Source organism: Calliopsis andreniformis, chromosome 6 (genome assembly GCF_051401765.1).
Source record: "Calliopsis andreniformis isolate RMS-2024a chromosome 6, iyCalAndr_principal, whole genome shotgun sequence".
Taxonomy (NCBI): Eukaryota; Metazoa; Arthropoda; class Insecta; order Hymenoptera; family Andrenidae; genus Calliopsis; species Calliopsis andreniformis.
In genome coordinates, this window is record NC_135067.1 from 9,332,640 (window position 1) to 9,353,986 (window position 21,347).

General features: G+C 38.2%; 1 protein-coding gene across 1 annotated transcript; it reads right to left on the bottom strand.

Moving 5' to 3' along the window:
* Positions 1–1,182: 1,182 nt before the first annotated feature.
* On the bottom strand, positions 1,183–17,404 carry LOC143180514 (uncharacterized). Its single transcript, XM_076380284.1, has 3 exons — positions 17,050–17,404; positions 13,697–13,890; positions 1,183–1,578 (listed from the first exon to the last, which is right to left on the bottom strand). The coding sequence occupies exons 1-3, from the start codon at positions 17,402–17,404 to the stop codon at positions 1,183–1,185; spliced, it is 945 nt and encodes a 314-aa protein (XP_076236399.1).
* Between the last annotated feature and the right edge of the window lie 3,943 nt (positions 17,405–21,347).

Genomic DNA, 21,347 nt, shown 5'->3' on the forward strand with positions numbered 1-21,347 from the left:
AAGTGGCGGAAGGAACGACGCTGTTCAGAGCTCCTTCAGAAACGCTTTTCGCGATCTTCCTCATTGCTCCTCAAAAGTCATTCGTGGAACAATATGGTGGACTTTCGAGGAAGCCTAAAGCTAACGCAGTGAAGAAAATGTCTTCGGTTCAAATTTAGATCTAGATTAGACGAAACTAGTGCCACTCCTTTTTTTAGAGTCTTTTCGAAACAAACTTCACCTTTTGGCGTTTGCTTCGACACAAATTTATTGGACATTACTACTGACACTGAGTTTTTAGTTAGCAATGAGGAATGTAGGACGGTACGTGTATACTAGCATCTCTGGGCTGTTTTGCGAATATCGTTTTCTTGTTTTAGGAATTGTTCCTCGACAGGGGAATAAGCTAACTTTGGAACTTAATTCCTTGCGCGGTATTAATGAAAATGTAAATACTCTTATAGTTGAAACATAATTTAGTGGGTATCTGAGGTCACTGTCCACATAACAGGACACGTATCTACTATATTTAATGTTGCTCCAGGCTAAAGGCTTCAGGAACACTTTAATCTTACATATTCCTTTACCAAACATATCTCTCCATTCTCGAGTAGGCTCCACAACCAAGTACCAAGCGAAAGACAAATTGGCCCTCATCTTTTACTAGTATGTCTGAGATGGACTTCAAAGATCACTTGACCATCTTGGTTGCAAAGACTTTTACTCTGGGTTAGATTAAAATGGGATAGATGGTACCAAATCCACCTCAAAGAAACTCAGCCCTATGTACCACAATAGAGAGTGACATTCTAAATTATGCTCCAGCTATATTTCCCAAAAATAAACAAAAGGACTGAAAAATAAATAAAAACTTACAGGCACTGCCAAAATAAATCAAACACTTCCTCTACTTCTGCAGTAAACCATCCTCACTGGCTGCAACAGGCTGCAACAAAAGAAAAGAAAGAAAAACAATGAAAATGAAATTCCTATCTGCAGTACACCCCTCCATCCTGCAAAACTAATCACATCTTCTCGATAAGTACAACAGAGTCTCATTGAAATTACCCTAAGAGTACGGCGAAGCCGAGCAACAACCTAGGAACCGAGTGTCCTCTGAACAGCGCCCTGTTATCGTTCAAGTACGCAACACACTTTGTATTTACACGATTCTGCCGGGATGGAATGGTTTCTTCGGGGCGATTAGTAGAGATTCGCGGTCTTCAGGGGCAATGGGTCCAGCAGATAAGGTGGTAGCGCCGCTGAGAAGGGCCTCGGGCTACAGGAGCCCCATGTTCCGCCCCCGCTGTTGGTTCCCCGGGGGTTGGGAGAGCTGCCGTCCGCCGAGGTGTCTGTCGTGTGCTTCACGCTCACTAAATTGGGGTTTGTGATGGGTTTCACCTCGTTGGAGGAGAGAACGCTGCTGGAACCACCTGGTGGCGTCGCTGGACTCCGTGGTGAACGACCCTCTGCCTTCACGTTGCTCGCCACTGGGCTAGAGGCACCACTGTCCACACCAATTCCGCTTTGGGATGAGGATTTCTGCTGGGCCAGTCTCTCCTGTTTTCGGAATTTCGCGCGTCGATTTTGGAACCACACCTGAAGTAAAGAAAGATGAAGGTTTTTTAGATAACGAAAGTATAAAAAGGATTTTAAGTGTTTAGGGGATTGATAGGAATTAGATATATAAAGGAGGTACTCAGTGGGCTTAAAAGGGTTTTAGAAGATAAGGAGATGAAGAGGATTTTAGTGTGTATAAGTGTACTTAGGGAGGAGAGAGATGAAGGTGGTTTCATGTGTCTGGGGAATTCTTAGGAAGCAGAAAAATAGAAGGGACTGTGTTGAAACTTGGGGCACTCTTAATGGAGCTGGTGATATAGCTCTGAGCTGAAAGTATTTTTAAGGTTCTTGACCTTTGTAGAAATGTTGCTTAAAATAACTGGTGAATTATATGGTTAAATAAAGCAACATGGTGGATTCAACTGTACACAGACTAGGGGCTATAGGAGACCATTAACATTTTTTTGTAAAGAAAATAACTATGTAGCACTTTCTTAAGTTTTATTTTATATTTAAATGAGAGACTCGCCAGATCTATCATATATTTCTTCTGGCTTATTAAAACTACTGTAACAGACAATACTGTGTTTCAAAATATTATTTAATATACATACACTCAGGTACTTGTTAGAGTAGTTTACCTTTTACGTGAGACAATCATTTTTGATTAAGATTGTATCATCTCCGATACATTGCCAAAAGTATTCACAGAGTCACTCCTACAAGTAAATTAACCAACTACCAGAAATTCACGTTCCATAAAAGACAATACCCTCGAATTCCAGTATTTTCATTCCACTAAAATATCAGATAATAAAATAGCCACTAAAACTGAAAAGTCTTAACTTTCAGAGTCCCCGTAACTACCACAATCTCTGAAATGTCAGGAACCAACGAATTTCTGTGACCCGAGATCAAAGAGGACTCCAAAAATGTTTCCACCGCCCTGTGCAAGGTACAAAAGCAGAGAGAAAGAGCGAGAGACAGATATAGAACGCGTGAGGTCCCTCTGCTCGTCAGAGCAAAACGACGGCAGGCAGCGCTCGTAATTGGCTCTAGTTGGCCAAATGAAATATTTAACGAATAAAATAAACGGAAAGCGGCGGTGACCTGCATGTTAAAGTAGCGGATTTATTTGCTTTACCGTTTATCTGACCAGCAAAGCCATCCCCTCGCCCCTTGTCCCGTTCTGTCCCTGTCTTTCGCCCTGCGTCCGTCCTCGTCTCACCCTTCGCCCGTTCCTCGACGTGTGTGCACGTGGATCCCACCCCTAGATTTTCCAGGGGCGGCTACATTCAGGCTTCGTAGCACGGGGCTGAGTGGCAGCGGCCGGGAAAGAGGGGGAAAGGGGTGGATTCAGAGAGTCAGGGGCGCCAGGGACACCATGATGAACGTGATTGCCCTTTCCGGACGGCAAACACTGCTATTGGATTTTTATCAGTCGCTGCTGCTGCTACTGCTGCCGTTGCTGAACGCTCGACGTTCGAGAAATTCGAGTAAACTCGACGGACGTCGAAAATACCTGAAGCTGCCGCCCTCCCAGCCCTTCGGTGCTCCCGGCTTAATCGACTCATGATTTTATGAACCTCTTGCTTGAGAAATTGTGATCTGAATAGTCGGTGGATTGTGTAGAGTGTAGAGGGATTTGAGTACCTCTGTGATGAGAAAGTCGCTAGTGATTTTGTTGGCAGGGTTTTGGTCAAATAAATAGAAATAGAAGTAAGGTATAGGGAACTTCGATTAAATTGAGATTTTGATTGCTCGTAGAAATTCTTCAGTATAGGGATAGGTGTTTATAAGAGGTAATTTTCTATGAAAATAAACTTTGGTATTAGATTAGAATGTTAAATATTTTGAGTCGATAAACTGACTGCGCTAAGATCTAATATTCAGGAGCTTTAAAGGGCTCGTTAGAGGATATTAAAGTAGACAAGAAGAATTTAGTAGAAAAACACTATCATATACCGCCTGAATATGTCTATTAAAACACATATCAAATACCAAGCCATTACTAGAATCAATTACTTCTTACACTCTTTTCCAAAAAGGATTACGTCTATATTAGGTCTGAGATTTGCAAAATAGCTCGATACACGAAATGCAAACTATCCAGAAAAAATTCTTTGGATGAACGAAAGTCGGTCCTCAGGAATTCTCAATGAAATCAAACGGAGGGCTGACAAGCGTCGTCCCCGTCGGCAGCAGAATGAAATTACGTCATCCGTCGACCAAAAACCGTGTAACGCAGAAGCAGAAGCAGTACGCGGCCGTGACAACGCTAATAATTCGTATTTGGCCACGGACCAAACCCCGAAGAGACCGTGGCAGCATGTGTGCCGTTGTTTGCCGAACGGACGACGACGACGGCGTGAATTAGGGTGGCTACGTGCCGGCGTTAATGTTAAATAAATACGGTCCGCCTAAATAAAATGCAACGAGCCACACCGACAGATGTCCGCCCCGTTTTGGATAAATATTTAAGCCTCGCTTCATACGCTCCGTTGCTTCCGCGTTGTCGCCTCGTTTCCCATCCCTTCTGCTCGTTACTTTCAATTTTTCTAGTCATTGCAGCGATTAATACTCCCTCATGTGAGGTTCTTGTCGTTTGGAGATTTTGGCCACTTTAAGCATGTGTAGAGAAATTTAGAGTGGAATATTGTTATTGGACAATTTGGTTTGGACTGGAAGAAAACATTTTTTAAGTTTCATAGGGGTATGGAAAAATTGTTCGTTTGAAGAAACTAGGAAATAAGAGATGCAAAGAAAAAACTTGTTTGAAATTTAGCTAAGGAATTTATACATTTTGATGATACCTACATGGCATTCGAGTTCTATTCTTATTTGGAATATTTTTTCTTTTTTGAGGATTATAATTAAGTTGTTTTTGTATAAAACATGTTCTTTTATGATGTACGTTATTTAGGACTGCGTAGTGATATTTTTGATTGCAGAGTATGTACATGAAATTCGGATTTTGTATTTACGTTGTCCTCGTTAAAAGGATATTACTTTTTGAAGAGTACTAACTGTTAGAATCAAATACATCAGACTGTGATGAATTTCTAAAACAAGACTGATACTACCTGTTAACGAGGAAATCAATATGCAATCTAAATTTTAACTATAAGGCTGACTATTATGTAACTACAGTAATAAGGAGTAAGAACCAACGACGGATCCAGACAGGTAACTTCCTGCGGTTATTAGAACTTCAGGGTTCATGTTCATGGAAGTGAAATGATGAAAACGAGTTCTCTAGAATGGATTTAATGAAGCTAAGATTCTGCGCCCTTAATAATAAAAATATATAACAATAAAATAAAGGGAAGGACTATTTTCTCGTAAACTCTATTAAGTTCATAAAAATTAAATCCATTAAATCTTCAATTTAAAATGATCACAATTATAATTCCTTTCGCAAGAATCTCGGCAGAATTTTATTAAAAATAATTATCACTGAATTTTTCTTTGGTCCTTTTTTTAAAACTGAGTTATTTTTAATTCGAACTATAGTTTAATTCAGTGAGCCCAAAGAGGCGAAATATTCTGTACGTTAGCGTAAACATTTTGCCAAGTAAACCCGAAAGCTTATGGACGCAGCATTAGGAATTCCAGTGCAGTAGGAGCGTCTGGCTCGTATTTACTCGTTCGATTAACCCCACGATTGTGAGTCGTTGTGATTTCCTCCTTCTGGACCGGTTAACCAAGGATTTCGTACAGTTGCTGCTCCACCCCCAGGGCATCCTGATCCAACTCTAACAACAGACGTCGAAGTCCGATAAACAATTGCGTTATCTTCCAAAATATATCTCCAGAAAGGTAAAACAGTTGACTTGTTAAGAGGTATATCTTTGTGTTAATTTAATCAGATTTTGATGATAATATAATGAAATATTTATTGATATCAGGACATACTACGTTTAAGGAAATTATCGTTTGTGATAGATGAGTCTCAGAAGAGCTTTTAGAACAAAAGTTCTCTGGAAAAACGTTCTACTAGTAAATGCCAATAATGTAAATTGTTTAGAATCAATTTTTATTCGAGTAAAAAATAATACTATTTTAACCTTGTCTAATTGAACATGAAACGAACAAATGTGCAAGTAGAATAAATTAATTTGTGTATCGAGTTTTATCACTCTGCACTGTGCAAGACTTTTTTGTTGAATGCACTGACTACTTAAATCCTGAGTTTTTTTCTCCCCTTTCATTTGGTGAATTTCTTAACCACAGACTTCAGTTTCGATCAAATTTTCGTTTCTACAATGCAATACATTTCCAAACTGTCCAACGACACTCACGCGAGCGGATAACGGAAGAATATAAGGGTAGCTGGGGCTAGGATGGAGCAATTTAGAGACAGACAACCTAGTCGGAGTCCCCGGAAAATCAACACGAGCTTCTTTCTCCCGCTGGGACACCGTACCGTCATGAGAAACGAGAGGTCAATTTAAGGGAGGGTGATCGGTGGGACAGAGACTTTTCTGACGAAGGGTCTGGCGAGCAAAGTAGAAAAGCAAAAGGTAAACAGAGCATGGCAGAAATACAAGGAATTCATAAACTAGGAGGAAGTAACAGAATGAAAAGGAGAAGGAGAAAATATATTTTGATTAAGTGGAAAGCTGAGAAAGATATAGAGGGAAACTGACACAGTGGGGGAAAGTGCATAAATCGCAAATGCAAAATAAAGTGCAAGTGAATGAAGAGTAACAAATTAGATGCAGAAGAATAAAAGAAAACGTAAATTAGAATTTGGGTATTTTAAACATTTGAGAAATAAGTTACATATTATAGTTTTTATGATAGGTTTATCTTATTTTGAGGTATAAATTCAGTATCAGTTATTATTTTACATTTACACTGCATGTTCTTTTCAGAAAATATGGCCTATTCGTATAAGTTCGATGGTCCATTCGTATTGGTCCACAACACAAAAATTTCATAATACAAAATTAAATTTTGTACCTAAGTGCAACATAAGAATTCTATTTTTATATTCCAATACAGACTCAATTATTTAAAGCTACTTCATTAATAGATTAATATAGAGCAATGTACAGATCACATGTAGCTACACGTCACAGCACAAAATCAGAAGTTTCGAGCACGTTTTTGCAAGAAAAGGAAATTAATAACGAAGGGATGAAGAAAACGCAAACGCAGAGAGATGCAATGAAAAAGAGGATTTGCCGACAAAAATGAGCGCAGCAGGAAGGGTTCAAAGTACAGGATGAAACAGAAGTAGCAGAGTAAGAATAACCAATAACATTCTCGTCGGGAGCAAGGTGAAGAGAAGCAGAGGGGGACGGAAGGTCGAAGTGGCAGGAAGGGCGGAAGAAGGGGCTGATGCTCGCACCAGAGGGATGAAATGGGGAAAACATTGGTGCTGGTGGGCCGAGGGTGGCTGATACACAAGGGGCCCATGTTCGGAGTGTGCCCTGGTAATTGCGAACTCTATGTAGATCCACTTACGGTGATTAAAAACTGTCCTGCTGGGTATCATCCACGGCGAACGACGCCTGGAGTTGCAAACATCCAGAAGCACCACGCTAAGCAATTCCGCGTTTACGCCTTCAGCTTCTTTAACGAGCAGCTCACAAGTGTCGCGATCAATACGTGATAATTTAAGTTGCTCTATCAACACCATCCATAAATTAATGCACACTCACTCGGTTTTAGAGAAATGATATACCGATGAAATTATTGCCTTTTTTAGTACCTTTTGTTAAGTAATGTCTTTCTAAGTTATGATAGTATTGTTCACTGAGTACTATTGAAAAATATGATTACATATATAAATCTGGGTACTATAGTAACTAAAAATAAATAAAAAGTAAATGATCTAGAAATTATTCAAATTAATCAACTTGGCAAATTCTTTCCCCTAATATAGAATTTTTAAAGATTGTAAACCTCCTGGCGTAAAAAATAAATTAAACATTGGAAAAATTAAAGTACTCAAACTGTAGTTGAATGAGATTCAGTTGAATTTTGAGAATTTATAAAATCGGTCATATACATCTTAAAATAGTAATTTCTGAATTATTTACAAGTTAGTGACCATGTAATAATTTCACTGTTAATTATTAACAAAATGAAATAATATAAGTAACAGACGAGAAATTATTCTCAAAAAACTCTGCCTGTCTCGTAAAACAAACAAGTGCTCAGCGTTCCACAGAGAGTGATCCACTTAAAATTTATTTTTATCAAAACGGAGGATATAGTTCGAGTACTTGAGCATTCTAAACATTCGTATCACGTTCAAGATTCTCTCGATGCATCGCGTTAAACGGGTTACAAGTCAACCGAAAACTGTTCTATCGATATCACGGTTGCCGGAAGTCTGTCCGAATTATCGTCTCGCTCGATCACTTCCGTTTCCTCTATAAATCACGAGGATCGCGATTCCCGTGTTTAATCATCGACTCAGGCGAAAATACGAACTGTTCGAGCGAAATTTATAAAGATGGACGGTTCTAGAGTTTCTTTCCAGGAAAATTCTACTCGAAGCGACTACCTTGTTGCCGAGGAAGAAAAGTAGTTAACAGAAGTGCAATCGATGGCCACTGCGACACTCTGCACGTCACGGGTCGCCTTCTTCAATTAGTCGAATAAGTTCGGGGATAGGAGCGGGAATGGATCTGCAGCCAAAATCTTAATTAAGGGATGCATCAATCGGAGACCCGCCATCAGGCCTGGTGTATAAATCGCTTAGACAGTGATCTCATTAAGCGCGAGGCCACTCTCGTGTCTGACCACAACCGTGACGATTCACTGTTACTGGATTTCTGATTCCACTGTGGCATGCGCTGAAGAGAACGATGGCTTGTTGTGCGACAATCGAACGTATCAGGTAATGTTTAAATTATGATAGTTGTTGAGTGTAAATTGCAGAACGGGAGAGAAATGTTACTGTGTTGTTCGTTACGTGTTTTTGTGCGACAGGAATAAAAAAGTTTCTTTATGTTACTTTCACGCTGCGAAGCGATGCAACCGAGCCGCCGGACTGACACGAGTGAACCGTCGGGAGCGATACGATTGGACTCTGTTTCCGTATTTTCTCGAAAAATTCAGCAATAGAAATATAAATAAAAGTTGTCATGATGGTTTTACTATAAATTTAAAAAAAGTTGAAATATGAACACGGGAAATTTTATTTTGTACTTTAAAACTTGGATCTACTGGATGACTTATAATACAGTTTTCAAGTGCAAAATTGATTAAGATAGAAAGATTGAAGTAGCAACAAAATAACAGACTATGAACACTATGGACTTCTATACTAGAAGTATTACAATTTTCTAGTTTTATAAATTGTTAGTAAGTTGTAATTTTTATACACTGTTTGAGTCACCTTCACTTGAGATTTGAGATCAATTTTTATATTTTTATTTAATAAGAATTCAGCCCGCATAAAATTCTTTAATTTTTAGTAATAGTATCTACTCAAAATATGAAATTTTGCATGAAAAATAAATCTTGTGTTATTTTATGGAATAAAAATCAATAGAACTATATCCATACGTTATATTTACTTGAACAATGGACTAGGATTAATAATTTCAGCGTTAAATATCTAAATACACAGAAACAAATCTACTTCCTAATAGAAAAATCACTACTCAACTCCAGACAACCATGGACTGTAAATTATCCTATTATCCCCAAGCCAAAATATTGCATTCCTCTAGTTGTAAACCACTCCCAATTATTCTCTCATACAACACCTCAATGCTGCACCTATAATTAACGTCTTGAAACATCAGCTGACTTATTCAACACCAAAAGCATCGCCCTGATACCAAAAAATAAAACTAGCAATACCACAACTATGGTCATCTAAACCCGCGATATAAACTTCCTCCAGCATTGATGATACCCCAGTCGCCTAATGATTCGACTATTGAATTAATCCCATCGACCCAGATCGTTCCACTTCTTTCAATTGGTTCGAGGGCCCCGACGACTCGAACCACCAACTCCCCGAGTGTTAGTCCACGAGAGAGGCCCCCTGGCCCCCTTCACCCTCTGTCAGCCTGTAATCCTGACGCTACATCCCATTGATGACACCGAGGGTGCAGTCTGTCGCGTGGCGACACGTTTCGCTGTCCTGAGTCACATGTCATTCGGTATGAATTACAACTCCATTAACGTTTCAGGCAACCTGCAGGCATGCATAATGCCGACGAATCGAGCGAATGAGATGCATGGACCAAGACGCTGATTTATGAGCGAGAACGGCACGTAACTTAAAATGGTAACATCTTTCTTGCAGAAGGGAAATTGTAAATTAAAGTTATTAAAGTTTTATAGTCGTATGCTGCAGAATCTATCAATTGGGAATTTACTGTTGGGAGACAAAGTTGATGCTTGCTTCTTTTGATTTTTATAGAGATGTATGAATCAGTGAGTTAAAGAACAGTTTAAATCTGAAAACCACATTCTGAGACACTTGATCTTACACTTGATTACATGTGGTTTTGGAATTATTTGGAAATAACTAGTTTTAGACTTACATGTACTGTTTTTCAACTCACTGATTCCCATGTTTTTTTCTATTAATGAAGAGGAAATATGAGTAATGTTTAGAGACATTCGAAGGTGAACCTAAGGATATGGGTTAGACAAGATTCGAGTTGACGAAGGGCTACCCTATGTCAGAGCAAACCTTCTTCCGCAATGGCGGTCGTCCCGTAGCGCCGCAAACTGCTAGAAAATTGATAGTAACTTCGTGTTTAATTATCATATGCGTACACATTCACGGTTTATCACCACAAGGTTAACTAAGGGAAGTGTTTACTTCTATTTTCTATGAAACTATGATTTCTGTGCATTCCATTTTCATTAATTATTCCGGCAAAGTAATCGAGTAATGAGAAAAATTAAAAAAAGAAACCAACGATTTAACGATTTACTTACGGTTAATTTATCGATCACTAAAGGTGACGTATTTCTACATCAATATTTTTTGGTAATGGTTTAATTCGAATACGAATGCAATTAAAAGATAATCAACATATTTTTCACTGCAGCTATCGACAAAATTGCATTCACAGTTTAATGAAATTTTCAACGTTTTCGGAATATGTTACTGGGACATCAGTGATTAGTATTATCAGCGATAAAATATCTGGGCTGACTGCTTTTAATGGCAGGCAATAGGTGTCGAAAGTGAAGAACCTCCCTCGCAATTTTGGAAATACTGTTATGCGTGATATCGAAATTCTGCTTATTCAATAAATCGCAATTTTCGTTCATAAAATATTGCACACAGGTATTCATGCTTGTTGTGGATGTGATTACGTGCATTGTTAATAAATATGATGCTTGTTAAATACTAATCATCAGCGGAGATGAAACTTTTCTGCAAACTTTCATCTTTTTACTTTCATAGAAGACATGTGTTCACTTATGCCTTGAAAAAGGCCAATATTTACTTCAAATACTTGCAAATATTTACGCTAGGAAAAAAATATAAACTTTCAATATTTTAGTACAAAGAACGAATTGTTCCTTTGATACAAAATAAGAACTAAAAAATCTTTTTCTTTCAAAAAAATTATGTTTTCTTGGGTAGGATTCAGTAAAATTACTCTTGTCCTTCAGGAGTAAATTAACATAACCATCTCATCGAATTTCATTCACGCTATCAGAACGTAGCAACGCCAGTGAATTCTGTCACTTGAAATCATGATAAATTCAATTTTACTCCGTCCATGGTGTATCACGCCGTTTCTGACTGCCATTTTAGCAGAAGGGAGCTCAATATAATGCCCGTGATTGGCAATCACGATTATTATTATACGAGATCGCGATTACGAAAGACGCTGCTGGTTTCCTGACATGTTCTTGGAAGTCGCCTATTTTTGGACCCATGGCAGACACCTGCCCGAAATGCACATCGCCAAAGGGATGCTTCTATTCATGATGCATGCGACCAGTGTGAGGAAGAAATAGGAAGCTGTATGGGGAAATGGGTGGAAGTCATTCACCTTGAATTTGCACGTCTCAAAGAAATGCGTCTGGTAGACTTTTTTTTTTACTCGAATAAATACTTTGAAAAATGTTGGAAAATTCAGGAAAAGAAACTACTGTTTCCCATGAGAGGAATGATTTCACTTGTCCAAGTGGAATAGGTCTGTCTGACTAAACATGGTGTTTAGAAATTCTTCTCTGTGTTTACAAGAGTAAAACACCTGAGATAATATTAAGAAAAATTGTAATGATGAAAAATAAAATTAGAACTAAGTTGTTTAAAGAAAATTGCACCTGATAATCGAGAATTTCAACTGTGTAACTTGAATTCGTAATTCTGTTTAAAAACGATTGTTTTTTCATACAAAAGTCTGCGAAGAATGTAAGGTAATATTAAGGAAGACAAAAATAATATTAAAAAATAAGCTAATTATAAGAAGAAAGACGATAGACAACGAGAAATATGATCAGAAACTTTCGCCGTGAGCTTTGAATACATTTATCTGAATAAAGATAGGGTAAGAAAAATCTTCCCTCACGCAGAAGACAAGGTGATGTCAGGGAAGACAAAGATGACGTGAAAAAAGTTACGATGCATTTCCTGTGTATAAGAAGATAATTGGCAGTGGAAAATATGAATTATAACTTCAGTCTTGAATCTTGGATGCAGTTATTCGCATAAAAACGATATCAATTTAAAAAATAAGAAACCATAAAAAATAACATCTTGCTACTAAAGTTGGACATAAAAGACCAAAGACCCATAAACATAAAGAAGGCATGTACAGAAACGTAAGAAATTAGAAGTCTGAATGAATTTAACATCCGAGTACATTACACTGAATTACAGCAAGCATAACGTATCAAATGAAAAGTGAAATAGATAGGAGTAAGAGATATGACAAGCTCAGGAAACGAAGGAAATATGAACGCAGGACCAAAAATGGATATCGATATATCAATACTCAGAATTGAATTGGTTATTCCCGAGAGCTCACGAGGTCGCGTCGAAAATGCAAAATACATTGATTGGATCATAAATTTCGCGCGTTCGATAGCGTTCACGCAAGACGAGCCCCTAAATCTCCTCCGTTCCGCGCAAGAAGTTCGAGTTAATCCGTCAGAGGCATTAGACGGTATAATCCATCAGCGGGGCGACTCGCAGGTAACCGTGAAAACGAAAATGGGGCTCGTAACGCAATTACATAGAGCGCGCGTTCCGCCATCGCCCTTGGTCCCTCCGTTTCCGTCCCTCCATTTTGCGCCAGAGGGTGGATATCCTCGAGGTGAAAGGGAACGAAAGAAAACGCCCCGTGTCGGCGTTATATCTCACTTAAGTCCTTTTTTCTGACCAAGCTTTCGCTAATCAGGGTGAAACGCTTTGGAAAAACAGTTGGCTCGTCCAGTTTGCTCAAAATTTGAGAGTCTTTCTTTTGGAGAAGCTGAACCTTCTGAGAGGAAATTTGTCTCGTGTTTAATTAGGGCAAGGTGTGAAATTTTCTTTTTTATAAACTAATATTGAGGAATGGGAAGAACTTTTGTTAGTTTAGGGCGATTAGAAGCAGTTAAAAAAATTGTGAAACGTAAAGTATGGGTGGATATTAAATTTTGGTTTATAGAGATGCAGTTTGGGAAGGTTCGAAAGTTTGAAATTGTTTAGTTTTGAATGAGAAAATTGTTTATGGTATTCCAAGCAATTTGAGTCTGTGAATGGGCCACGTGTTTAGACAGTTCTATTGATAATTAATAAAGCGTAGAGGGTGGAAACAATGTCTGTGTGATTAATAGTCCAATATGTTCTCTCAATATTATTTTAGTAGACTTATTACTTATTTTAGCGAACATTGACTTTTTAAAATGGTACTAGAATCATATAACAATTCAGGTATAAGAAACTATATGCTTTGCTGAAAATAATTTCAATTTAGGGTCATACCATAAGTCTAAACAGTTCTATTGGCAATGTATCAAATCTATGGGATGAAATTGCTACCTGTGCACATAGTACTGTGACCATTTCAGTGAATATTCAACAACTTATTGAATAATAAATCCAGATTGCTCAATTCGAAAGGTCAGTTCTCTTGTTTCAAACTTTTCGGTGAGAACTGATAACAACTTTTGGCACTTGTAATAGCCAAGTAGAATGATCGTTTTGGTATAACAGGAAGTTACTTACTTGGACTCTAGCTTCCGTCAGATCTATCTTCATTGCAATTTCTTCTCTAGTATAAATATCTGGATAGTGAGTTTCCTGGAAGGCACGCTCCAATTCTTTAAGCTGAGCTGATGTGAAAGTAGTTCGTATCCGACGCTGTTTTCTTTTCTCTGCTAAGCCATCGTGTCCGGAGTATGCCTTGTATCCTAACCCACCTGAAAATTTAAGATTTTCTTTTACTTGAAGTTCGATGGATGCATTGGAAGACTTGAATAGCTGAAAGATTTTTTGAGATCTAAAACCATGTTCTGAGTTTCTAATATAAAATTACTGATGGTGTATCTGAGGCATCCATGAATTTTTTAATTATTTATTAATATCTAATAGTATGCCAATCATGAAGAAATATTGATAATGATAATCTGATAGAATGAATGAAAGACTTTTAAGCACTATATTACGACTCAGATGTTGCTCCTTCTATAGCTATTTTCTGCTTCCCTAAAATTATGAATAAAATACTTTATCCGACATAAATCCTCTCATATATTATCTATATTTATTTTCTCAATAATTTTATTAAATGTTGTAAATACATAAAGATCTTCCAATATTCCTGAGCAATCAAAGACAATATTCCACAGTACCAACTTTTAAACCACTTTCCTAAACATAAAAACATCAGAAAGTGTCCCTCGAACCCTCAAAAACAATCCTATTCAAAATTCTATTTCCATCGACTGAAGTCAAACATGTTTCTGGAACATGAAGAAAATCTTCGTGGCTCAGTTAGATGATGAACGCATAGCCCAGCAAGGTGTTCTCAAGGATGTGCCATGAAGGCAGCTTATAGATTATAGAATATAGGTGAGGATGGCTGGGATAGCGAGGAACGTAACCATAGCAATGAGTGACTGAGGGCCGAAGGGAGCGAAAGAGTGGTTCAGAGGGTGAAAATGAGCAAAGAGAGGCAGAGAAAACCGACGTAGCAGTCGAACGGAGCAAGGTGTTGAGAAACGAACGTGCTGGCGAGGGAGAGGACAAGAACGGAGGGACAAAGAGAGGCAAGAATACGAGAGTCGGAAGGTGGAGGCGAGGGAAAGGGAGGACGAGACACATCCATTGATTTTCAGTGCCATCTTGTCGTCGTTTCCAGAGAAAACACCGCGGTGGGCTCGAGCCATGGAGACGAGTCGCAGCGCGACGAGTCATCGCAGTAACTTTCCCCTGGGAGAACAAGGACCACCCTCTTTTTTCCAGGGAAGACGAACTCCTTCACCTCGCCCGCCCACCCTTCCTCAATCCCTCGTCCTTCCAATTGATTGTCCTTTCATAAATTCTGCCGTTTTAACGGACGAACGGTGTTTGATTTGCCAGTTTGCGCCCGTCGAATGGGAATTCGTTGAATTAACGCGATTACCTAACTAGCCCGATCAGGAATAATAACTTAATTGATTCTCTGCGTATGCCGCACTAAAATTTTTTTTGGTAATGTTTGTAAAAGATGGATGGCAAAAACAAAAATGAATCTTTCATTAATGTCATATTTTGTAATGAAAGTGATTTTAAATTGTAATTGAGTTTCATTAAGAAAGAGATTCATTAGGGTAATTCAAAGGAAAAGTAAAACTACTCTCCTAGTTTTTGGTGTTTCATAGAATATCGAAAGATTACTTCGAATCTTCGTTAATGTTCTTAGTAATGTGTACACTTTCGTATTTTTGCTGAAAAATGATAAAATACTTGTTTCGGAAAGTTTCTTTTACCTTCAATAGTTTTCAAGATAGTGAAACTTTAGAGAATTTTGTTGCGTAAGTTTAAGTTTTAACACTTGAGTTCTCTTTTCCAGTTACAAACTTTAAAAATGTTTACATGCATTCCGTTGAAGCTAGTAATTGCTTATTGTAGAATTGGATAATTAATGTGTAATTAGTTTAGAATTGTGTTTGTTGTATATGAGCTGTAGGTTTGATATACATAGAAAACTTATCACTGTTTGAAAGGAAGATATAAAAAATGTAAAGAAATGGTAAATTGATCTAGTATAGGAATGTATTCCACTCAGTAGTGACTTTCATTTTCATAAATGTTTCATAGCTGATTGAGTGATGAGAATTTTACAATTACAGATGTATTGTATAATCACGTTTTAATGTGACAATGAAGCACATTAGGTAAAGTGAAGACAGACACGTTAATTTCTAAACCCGTCGCTGGTGAAATGTAATAATAACTTGTATCAGTAAATAAAATACTATAAATTAGAATTGACCGAGTGCAAAATATAGTTTATAAAATTATTAAATGCAATATTATGCAAACTGTACATTAAAATACTAGATAATGAGCTTATAACACTTCTGCCATTAAAAAATGTATACTGCTTTAGACTTTAATAATTTATTTTGAAGATTAATTTGTAAAAAACATGGGAAAATTTTAATCAAAAGTATGAGAAGGAGATTTTATTTTGTTGTTACAGAAATCTAAGACACAAGACTCAAAAAGTTTGCATTATGCATGTTATGTTTTGAAAGTGGAAGTTTGTACTTGGAAAAAGAACTAAGTCTTTTGTTTATTAAATTCTTCACATAAATTTATAAAAATAAATGCTATTTAAATAATCCACGAAAATATTGAAGAAAATAAAGATCACCCATAAGCTATCACGAAAATTATTAAAAGATACAATCACATTTGTCAACACAAATCATAAGAAAAATAATCATTTTAAAGTTACAGATTTTAGTTGTTTTATATAAGATTAGGTAAATAAAAACGGACTTCTTTAACATCAAACAAATGGAAATAACTTTAGCAGAAACAACCGAAAGACTTCAGCATGAAAAAAGATTTAAAAACAGGCATTCTTATTTCTTAATTTTCAATTAAGTAAAGGTTGTTTAAATAGGAAAAAAAATTGGTATAAATATTATGTTGTTAAAAATACTAGAACCGAAGACACTGAATAAAAATAACTACTAAAAGTTAATTATTAAACAAGAATATTATCAAGGTACCAAGAAAATCATTATTGAAACGAAAGACCCAGATATTCAAGTCAGATCAAAATAAATACCCATTAAAATAATATAAAGACTCAAATGAAAGAAAATAATCAAAATGCATACAAGAGTTCCTTCACGTTTTAATAAAAAATCTAGCTAAATTATCACTAAACTAATAAAAAAATATATCCAAAAACTGTATCTAAAAACCCTTACGATCAAGTCACACGAAAGCAACAGATATTCAATTCCAAAACAACTTCAGGCTCAAAAATACTTAAGACTCCAAAAACTAAAACCTAAGCTCAAATATTTAAAGCCTGCGTCCACCACCTTCTCTTCCAAACAAAGTCTACTGTCACTCACTCTGCAGATTGATAGCCGACGGAAAGATCGAAGCCGCATGTCGATGGACCTCTTGCGATCTAGCAGCCATGACCGAGCAGGGAGTTGCATGGGCCCCATGGTGCGTGTGGGCATGAGAGTGGGCGGTGTGGTGGGCCCCCAGCGGGGTAGTACCTCCTGCACTCGTGGCACCCGCGTTCCCTGGGTAACCAGCTGCCCTGGCCGCAGTGTAGCGATAAGCGGCCTGGCTCATTTGCGAGCAGGAACTCAGGTCCCCGTATCCACATTGCATATCACTGGCTGCCAACGCGCAGCTAGAGGCCTCGAAGCCCGCGGCGGCGGCCGCGGCCGCTTGGTTCAAGTACGAGTAATCCATGTTTCACTGGGCACACTGGGAACCGACGGACAACCGAAAGCCTCCTCACCTCCAGAGTTTTTGTCACGGACGTCAAAAGAGGATCGACGAGAGTGATAAACGCAGGTCACCTTGACAATTCATCGAAATCGCGTATGTCACTCGACAGAGGACGACAGTTCGAGCTCCTGCTCTAGGGTCTTCTCGAGCGAACGTTAATCGCCGTAAATCCTGATGACATGTACCAGAGTCGGTTCTGTGTGATGAAGCGAAATTGATGACAGTCTGCTCCAGGTGTCTTCCATTCACCGTATTGTGGTTCGAGGAGTCTGTATGGTGATTCGATTAGACGTGTCGCGAGGTCGAGAAAGGGTAGATGAGGGATTGGAGCGCGCGGGCGCGCACCTGCGGGCCCTTGCTGTTCCTTCAGGCCCAAGTAGCGCGCGGCTTCTTTCCACGAAATCACGGATAATCGGGCAGAAGAGGCCGTGCAGCGGCGCCGCGTAATTCTATGATCGCGAACGAGAGCTTTGGGAACGGGCGGCTGCCGCCTGCTCGATAGCGGCTTATGACGCGTAATCGGATCAGCGATATCAAATTATTGCGATTATACCGCGGATAGAAAGAAGTTTTTCGGCCCGCTTAAGAGAGCCCGAGACGACCGACTGGTGGGTCTCCTCAAAATCAAATGATAAGCTTAATTCAATAACCGAGAGAGAGAGGGTGCACGACGGGGGTGTGGCCGGATCCCAGTTACGGGGAAACGGGTTTGGTCACTGTCTGCCGCTTTCTGGATCCTGATTCGTCGATCCGCGTGCCCACCCCCGAGCCCAGAGCGTCAAGAGTCACCGCCCTCGCTAGACTCTCTGCTCACCCCCAGCCGTACGCCACCCCTGAACGAGATCTCTCCCCAACAGCCATCAGGCCGAATGAACGCTATCATTCGATGATGCTACCCCTCTACCGGTCTCGATTTTACGATCGATTCAGGGACAGGACGCTGGACAGGGGCACACCACGCTTCCACCAGCCTTGAGTAACCCTCCAATGTGTTTACGCTTGTGTCCTCTGCGGATGTCTTGGTACGAGAGCTTGGTTATCTGGCTCTAATGATGTTAGACGTCATTAACGTGATTACTGATACTTGACTGCCAGTGCTAGGTGTAGGGGTCCATGTAGAGAGACTTGGAGGAGTTTTGATGCCTGCTCTTGGAGGCAGAGATTTTATCTTGATCGTATAGTTTCTTGAGTTGGAGATATAATAAATAAGTTTGATACCGATGCTGAGGCTACTTGGAGCTTAGGTTTTATTTTGATGATGGTGTTTTTGAGAGTATATACTATGTTTGGTGAATAATTTTCTGATCTCTGTAAGGTTGATGTTCTTTACTTGTGCTATTACATTTGATGGAACTTAAAAATATTCAAAATTTGAATGTAGATAGAGTCTTATCTATTCAGTATTATAGCAAAATTTGAGTCACTTTGAAGTAGCCCCACAATTACAAAAAATGAGTATCTTCCACAAGTAAATAAATTAAAGTATAAATCCCTGACTTTAGCTTACAAGAATATATAACTCTATCACTAAACAAATACTTCCCACCATAATAAAGAATATAATTATTAACAATAGAGGAATAGTATATCTTAAGAACCAACACGTGTTGGTTTGACCATTTGCACAAACATTCACTGGAACGAAAATGACGGATAAAGAGAAAATAGAGTATGAAGTATGATTTATCTCCGGATAGAGAAACTACATGACTAAACATGACACGAGGGGGTTGGACCTTAGATAGGTGGTACTAACCTGTGCGACACTTGTTTCGCACTTGTTCTCACGAAAGGGCCACGATGAGAGCAGTCCGGGTGCTCAACCCTCTTCCCCGTGTCTCGTCCCAGGAGAATTCTCTTCCACGGTACGCGGAACATTCGTAGTGTGCCACACAACACCAAAGCGTCTATGTTGTGTATACTGAGAACACACTGGAACGGGCTCTCCATTGTCGCAGACTCGTCGATAATTTCTTCATAATTTGCAAGAATAAATTTAGTTACGAATACCTGTAAAATTATTAACATTATTAGTATTACAATTTTTTATACAGAAACTGTAAAAATTAAAAAAAAATAGAATAATAAAAAATGAATAAATAGTAAGAAGTACAGTAGTGGTTACATAAAAAATAAACCATTAAATATTTGAAATGCATATTTCAAAAATAAATTCTCTGAACAATTCGAAAGAAATTTAACAAGTGGTTCATTTTTAAATTTGTAACTATTTTTATACAGTATTCAACAAACTTATTACAACTGATTGAATAAAAAATCGATTAACAATTGTTCTTTATTTTACAACACGTGAACAGTGTTTCAATAGTTTCCATAATAGCATAAATTTTTAATTAAGAATCGTAGAATTAACATATTGGAAACGAATAGTTCGAAAATTGATTCCGTGAGTACGCCAATGGAAGCAATACGGTTGCGCGCGCGTGCACACTCATGTAAACGCAAGTTTCGTCTTTTATATCAATACAGAGAAACGTCAACCCCCCTTAGCGGTCTGATACATATGTCCTTGATTTGTCCGGAGAATAATATTCTCCTGGAAAGTTGATTAAATATTGGTTACTGATCTCAGACCCCCATCGTTCCCGCTGCGATTCCACCCCATCGACTCGAAGACCCATAGGAATACAATTTAATATTACCAGGTCCAGGAGAAAGCCGACTATTTTTCTTCCGATTTACACGTGCCACTGTCACGGGCAACGATTTTCTTTATCGGTCTATGTTTTTCTCGATGGAAATCGTTTCCCTGCGCGCGTGCACTTACACATTCATACATATATCGAAAGTAGACGGTCACTTTCAATTCGATTCGCAGAGCTTCTATCAGGAATAATATATTTCTTTTCAACTTCGAAAATATAATGGACTCATCTAATTATTGCTATGCGACGTGAAATAAACCAGCACTTCCGGCATAATGAGACATAAAATATATTAACGCAGTAATTCACGTTGCCCGCCTGTAAAATGTTACCTGGGCTTGATTAAAACGAGTCGCAATTATTCGTTCGCTTTCCAGTTTTGCGCGACATTATTAGCAGTTAATCCTGTTTGTAGCATATTACCTGCACCGTTATTTTCTCCATCGCGATTCGTTAAGTTTATTATTATGAATCGAAAACAGTGTCAGGAAGCGATGTCTCTTTTTAGACGTGGCACTTCGAGAGTGCAGATATACCGAATGTTTATTAAGGCTGAAATTGAGAACTTACCGATTTTCCATCTGCAAACTTCGTATATTCTTTCTTCCTCGCTAAAAATATTGTCGATGGAACATTAAAACACTTTTGGTGACAACGAAGAAAGTTTTTGAGTGATATACAGAAGATATAACACAGAGAATATAAATTTTTGCAAGAGGGACACGAAAGTGATGCATTTACCGCCAAGTATACGTTTAACTATCTGCTAACAGGTGGCACTTCGATCATTCAAACTTAAAAAGGTTTACTACAAAATTTTCTTAGTTGAATTAATTAGTTGATAATTAATATTTCAATTAAAAAATAATGTAAATTTATATTTGAGATTGTTACAATTTTAAATACGCGTACGGTTATATTGATTTATTATGTAATTGATTATTTTGAATGTTATAGGTGGCGCCACTATGCATTCCGAAACTTCGTAATTGGCGCGAAAAATGTGGAACGAAAGACAGAGAAGATGGAAACGGACGATGTGAGCAAGAAAAGGTGCTAAAGTGGTTATGAATGAATTTATTGATTAAATGACATTAAAAATCATTGTGATTGAGTTCAATTTGCATCTAAAGGGTAAGTTTAACTTCAGCTTTTTAATGTTTTTCGAATTTGTGTTTAACTGTTTAAATATATGTACGTGTTAGCCATAGAAGGTAAAAAAGGAAAATCGTATTAGT

Excerpts from the sequence above, each read along its gene's own strand:
- LOC143180514 (XM_076380284.1), bottom strand. The coding sequence starts at position 17,404 with ATGGATTACTCGTACTTGAACCAAGCGGCCGCGGCCGCCGCCGCGGGC. Across the intron at positions 13,891-17,049 it reads GTCGGCTATCAATCTGCAGA|GTGGGTTAGGATACAAGGCA; the intron begins GTGAGTGACAGT and ends TTAAATTTTCAG. Across the intron at positions 1,579-13,696 it reads TGACGGAAGCTAGAGTCCAA|GTGTGGTTCCAAAATCGACG; the intron begins GTAAGTAACTTC and ends TCTTTACTTCAG.